The 6,328-nt window shown below is 39.8% G+C and overlaps 1 protein-coding gene across 1 annotated transcript in view; it reads left to right on the forward strand.

Annotated features, from left to right (window-relative positions):
- The window catches only part of plekha7a (pleckstrin homology domain containing, family A member 7a), a 170,979-nt gene that overhangs the window by 136,737 nt on the left and 27,914 nt on the right, over positions 1-6,328 (forward strand). Inside the window, exons 13-15 of the mRNA XM_008294741.1 lie at positions 1,624-1,677; positions 3,654-3,719; positions 5,114-5,194. Coding sequence (XP_008292963.1) covers positions 1,624-1,677; positions 3,654-3,719; positions 5,114-5,194 — 201 coding nt within the window. The remainder of the gene's footprint in view (positions 1-1,623; positions 1,678-3,653; positions 3,720-5,113; positions 5,195-6,328) is intronic.

Consider the following 6,328-nt stretch of genomic DNA (forward strand, 5'->3'; position numbering starts at 1 on the left):
TCTAACATTTAAGCGCCTGTACAGCACCATGTTCGGTCTACGCCTTCGCGATGTCAAATCAGGAAAATGAAAATATAAAGATTTTGTAATCTTTAAATTGAAATTTCTACTGACCTGCCTGCTATGTATAGAAGTCAGCCCACTGAACCCCAAGCAATTTCTGGTAATTTTATTTGCTCCTGTTTGTATTTGTGCAGTGTGACAGGCCGTAAACAACAGCCTGCACATTACCTGAAAACTCTTTTCGTCACGATTGTTGGTCACAGCTGAGTCAGTCGTGACTTCTGGGTTGTACCAAGAAGCGCAGAATTGTTTTTGTACACACGCTTTATTTTTGAGAATTTCTTAAGGAGACATGTAGAACTAATAAAAATAACAGATTTTGAAGCAATATCATAATTTTAAACATAAATTAAACATATATGAGTAGTTATCAAACTGTCAGGAGGTTGAAAATCCACGATTTTTTCTGTTTTTAGATTTTCTGGCTCTGAAAATGTTGTCATTTTGGACATTTTTTAAAAAGACGAAAAAAAATGGGTTTGAAAAGCAAGCTGGGGAGGGTTTGGATTTTCAAAGGGTTAACATTTTGTTGCCCCCACTAATCCCCATCATCACAACCTGCTGCCAATAATACTGCAAAGAAACAATGAACAAGTTGAAAACAACACACAGACGTAGCTTTCAGTCTCACTCACTCATTTTTCTGCAAACACAATATCATCTCAAGGATGTTAGAATCGCATTAAATTCGTCAATATTTCTTATTAAGCAAACTTGCTAAACACAGGTTTCATAAAATGGCATTTCTATTCTCTAATACTCACATCTTCAATTCATTTTCATTTAAACACACTCAGTCAAAGTGGTGACTCCCACTTAACGTCGCACCTGGTAGTTCCCAACCATAAATACATACCAAATGTGAAATAGTGCTACGAAAATAACGGAATAAATAAAGGGCAAACAAAAACACAACAGCAGCACCTACAGCCTCGTGTCAGTACATTAGTGGCAACCTGTACATAAAAGCTCTGCTGCTTTAGTGTCAGTGAGCGCTGGCCTGGCTGCCGAGAACCATCCGCCTCTTTTTCATGTGCTGTTCTTGGCTGATCCATATCGTGCTTCTACTGATAATGTCCATAGCATGTTGTGTTGCTATGTTTTTGACGTCCACAAAGCCATCCCATGCTGTAGCTAATTGGCAAGCTGTGGATGTGTCGGTCAGTCTGGTCCTCTGATGCGTGATTTCCGGCCGTATCGAAGTTTGTTTTGTTGTTGATGTGAGCTGAATTCAAATCTGAATTCAGCTAAGTTTCAAGATCTGCTGCTTCTGATGGATCTGGTTTGTGCTGCTCTTTTGTTTGTTGCAGTAGAAGCGGCTAAACTTCTCCAAACATGAAATACGTGAATGAAATTTGACTGTATGTTTAAGTGTGTTGTGATGCATGTCAGCGCAGACACGTAACAGCACTTAACACGTCATACTCGATGCATAAGTCTCACTACATCCCACTTGATGATGCCGGTGCTTTTGTAGGTTAAGATGGCTCAGATATTGACTTATTTAATTGCTGTTCTTACAAATCAGTAATCCCCACTTATACATTTGTCACCTTCTAGGCGGATGACACCTATATGCAGCTGAAGAAGGACTTGGAGTATCTGGACCTGAAGGTGAGAAAGATAATGATAGATACAGTTTGTCCTCTGACTCCTGATTTTTATCGTAACTAATCTGCTTTGGTTCAAGTCTTCTACATCTAGTGTGCCTTTTCCAATTTGAAATGTTTCTCAGTCAAACTAACACACTTGGTATTTCTTACTGACAACTACTTCTATCACTTCAACCAATGTGGAACTGTCGAACCAAGACAGCTACCAATATAGCTACAAATGGAGATGTTCAGGTGTCTGTGTGGGACTAAACATCCCCGAAAACTTGCAGTGATCTTCTAACTCTTGAGTGGTTTTAGAAGCATCTCACAAAAGCAGCCGCCATTTTGTGACTGCGGCTCTGTGTCTTTGTGATTTTGACTCCCAGATCAGAGCTCTAGAGCCCCTGATTCTCGCAGTTCACAGTTTACTACTGCACTGCACTGCTGGGCCTCTCAGGCCTCTAATGAACGTAAGCTCAATGTGTATGTGCGTACGTATGTGTGTCTGTGTCCAGTACATGTACTAAAAAGATACAAAACTGTCTGTAGTGTGCCTGTGCTTGTGTGCGTGTGCGTTTATGCTTGTGCATGTTCGTACAGTGTTCAGAGTAGGGACGCACGCTCATAGTTCTGGGTGTGTGTGAGAGTGCGCGTTTAGAGAGTCAGTGTTGTAGAAGGACCATCCCATTGCTTACAGCACTGCATTCACGGCTTGAGCGGCATCGAATGTGTTGTCTCCCAGTGAGCCTTGACCGGCCTGACTTCACGCCATCCTCTCACCGTGTGGAGATGTTGACAACGCTGTTGAATAGTGGGCATGGGATGGCTCGGCAGTGCATGTGTTGTGGCTGTGGCTGTGGCCCGGTGGTTGAAAAGCCAGCTGCTTCTACCATCGTCTCTGAAACACTGCACCTCCTTGACAATAATTCAGAGCTCTACTGTGTCATATATCGATTTTTGTTTTTGTTTTGTTTTTTAAAAAAAAAGGAGCACACATACGACTAATTATTCCAAGAACAAAAAAAAAAACTGTTGTCAGTAAGTTGATTTTTTTTTTCAACTTTTCACATGTACTGTATTTTATTATTTTTAACCCTCTGAACCCCAAGAAGTTTCCATCACATTTTGACTCACTGTGGGCTCATTTTTTTCTTTTGTGCAGCATAACAAAATTATAAAACCAGAAATAAAAAAAAAAAGTAGAATTTCTTCGATTTGATATTTTCCAAAAATTGTAAAAACCTGAATTCAACATGCACTTTTCCACATATGTAAAAGTGTTATTAACACTGGAAGAAAATGGTGACTACATACAGTAGATTTTTTATTTTTTACTTTGTTTCCATACTTTTCTCCTCTCTGCTTTGTGTAAGCACAACCTGCAGTTCAGCCAAAACCAGTAGAAACAATTTATTTTTGGCTTCTTTTTTAAGTGAGACATGTAGAATAAAGTAATTTTGATCGATTGCCATAATTTTAAACTTAGATTTGTTTCCCGACTGAACGGCACATCACAGATGAGTAGGTAAGAGACAGTTGGAATGAAAAAAAGAAAAAAGCAACAACAAATCTCTCTATTTTTACTTGTAATTTAAAGATAACATGCCTTTCAAACCTACCAGTGGGTTATGGGGTTCTGAGAGTTAAAACTGGAAAGTAAAAGTGAAAACACTTGAACTGTTTTGAATGGTAAGGACATTGCACTGAAATGTTTAATGGACAAGTCATTTTGTGCAGGGCTTCAAAGTCTCCATAGCCATTGTGTTGTTCATGGCAAGAGCTGATTTTGTCTGTTTTTGCCAAAACTCACTCATATTGTCATGTACGCGAGGCTTAGAGAATGTGTCACAGATAGTCTGCCTCAGCCTTGTAGTAGTTTGTAGTTGGTCTCTGTGTCCTATATTTCCTTTATTTCAGCACTCATGTACCATGGAGTCAGACTCTTTGTTTTACCACATAACCAACATCTACAAATGTGTATTTTGAAATTTCCAGGTAGCTGGAAGTCAGACACTGAAGGAGACAGGGAAACCTGTCAAGGTTGCAGAAAGTGATGTGGACGTAAGTAAATACTTCTTAAAGTACCTTATCTTCATCAAATCCAACCCAATTTCACTTGACAGTGACAAGGAGGTTCTGTTTTCAGCTCTGTTTGTTTATTCGTTTGTTGGATGTTATCAGAACCTGTTAGAAAATGAGTTAACAGGTGTTGGCCAACTGAATGTTTTAGTTTTTGATGTTGATCCAAAGAATTTAACATTTCAAGGTCGGATTTTTTCCCCCTTTCCATATCCTGCAACCACTTGAATGAAAGAAACAGACACATATATGCAATAATTTGCTGTTACTGAATGTAGTCTGTTGCAAATATACATTCACATGCAGTTTTTATTGTGGTTTGCAGTATGAATGTGTACATTTGCAATAAATAAAATTCCTAGGACTGAGTTTTGTTTCCATCCAGACAAGGAAACACTGGTCTGGTTGGCAGCATTTACTGACATAGTCGAGCTAGAAGAAAATTGAGGGAAATTAAGGCAAATCAAAATATGAATCCTGTGGAAAAAGTGTGTGAGGATGACATAAGCTTTTACTCTTAGCTTTAAGGGGAAGCAGCTTGCAAAGTGTTAACAGGTAAATGCCATCACTCGTTCAGTTTTGTAATCCACACAACTCCTTGCAGCTTTTCAGTTGTGTTTTCTCTACTAAAAGTATTTTCAGTATTTCCTTTATTCAGCTGTTTTAAACAATTTATGAGCGCATTGTCAGCAATGAATATTTGATTAGATTCAACAACAACATCACCGTGGAGACAACATGTGGATTAATAATTTATTTGATGGAATATAAAACTTAGTTCCGAGTGTAAAATTTTATACGGATGAAGTACTTCATTCACATCTAGTTTCTCAGTCACAAACTTCGTCCATAAATGTGGTGTTGTAGTTTTACCACAGGATGATAAAGTGTTTCCACCTTTGCCAACAAGTTTGTTAGGTTTAATCGGAGATTAATTAACAATACTCTGGGCGTCGCTGACACTATAATGAAAGGTGTCAGGTGGGTCGCACCCACTTTGTCTAATGGGTTTAATCACAGTAATTGCAATTACACCCGTAAACGACCAGGGGAGCTACGGGACTGTTGATACAAAGTGTCCCACATCTGCATGCACGCAAACAATAAAAAAGACATGTATGACCGTGCATAAACACATGTAATCACACATCACTATGCACATACTCTTCCAAACATTCACCCACATACGTGTTCCTGTGCACAGTACATTTGTCTGCAGCTGCACAAACCAGAGCAGGTTGTAATTAAGTAAATGGGCCACTTAATTACCAGAGGTCAACCCACAGACACAGACTTTTGGGAGCACTTGAGAAGTGCTTTACCTGTGGCAGCATGCCGTTGTTTTAATGCCTCCCACTCTGTGTCTCCCCCTGCAGGTGAAGTTGAGTCGGTTATGTGAACAGGACAAGGTCCTTAAGGACCTGGAGGCGAGGATCAGCTCCCTAAAGGACGACAAGGTACACACTGCTGGTTATATAGACTTTTCATCGCAACATCTGATTCTGCTGGCTAACCTCTGATAATCTGATGAGTCAACAGGCAAAAATGTTGGCAAATTGTAAGAAATATTATATGATGGTGCAATTTTCAAGGACAAAGCTTACTCTTCAACTATCAATTCAGCTGTAATGGAGTTTGGTAACGGAGAGTGATTCAGCTGTGAAAGAATAAATGGCAGCACGCATCAGATTTCACCGTCAGTCCCACAGACTCAACGGGGTTTCTGTATAGATTAAACGTTCACAGTCATAATGAGAGAATTTCACTGCCGTTCACTGTTCCTAGATCTGCTCAGAAGCACGTACACACACAAAGTCTTAATAGGATACTGAACAGACCAGGAAGTAAATTATAAAAGATTTTACAGTCAAATCAAGAAACCATTATTTACAAGTACATTTAAAACAAAAGACATTGAGCCAAAGTGCTTTATTATGGAAAATAAGATTAATGTTTCAAATTTAACTCCATCCATCCCATCCATTATCTATACACCGCTTAATCCTCACTAGGGTCGTGGGGGGCTGGAGCCTATCCCAGCTGACTCAGGGTGAAGGCAGGGGACACCCTAGACAGGTCACCAGTCTATCACAGGGCTACACTTAGAGACAGACAACCAAGCACACTCACATTCACACCTACGGACAATTTAGAATCACCAATTAACCTTAGCATGTTTTTGGACTTCTGGGAGGAAGCCAGAGAACCCGAAGAGAACAGACGCTGCACGGGGAGAACATGCACACTGCATGCAGAAAGATCCCGGTGCCCCCACTGGGACGCGAACCGACGACCTTCTTGCTGCGAGGCAACAGTGCTGTGAAAAAGAGTCTGAAAAACAATAATCATCATTTCTTTAAGATCTGGACCTTAGCGGGCAATAAAAGTGATAAAACAGTGAAACATTGAGAAAATAGAGAGGCACAGCAGAAATAACTCGAGGAGACAAACTAATCAATCTCAGTTGATGTCACATAAACAGAGAAGGGCATCCTAATTTAATCAATCCTATTTCTGTTGTACATATTCAGTTATAGTCACCCTTATTAATGAAGAAGCCTCGTTATGAATGACTGATTCTCTGCTACCAC

This window comes from Stegastes partitus, unplaced genomic scaffold (assembly GCF_000690725.1).
Source record: "Stegastes partitus isolate 25-593 unplaced genomic scaffold, Stegastes_partitus-1.0.2 Scaffold21, whole genome shotgun sequence".
In the NCBI taxonomy this organism is placed as follows: Eukaryota; Metazoa; Chordata; class Actinopteri; family Pomacentridae; genus Stegastes; species Stegastes partitus.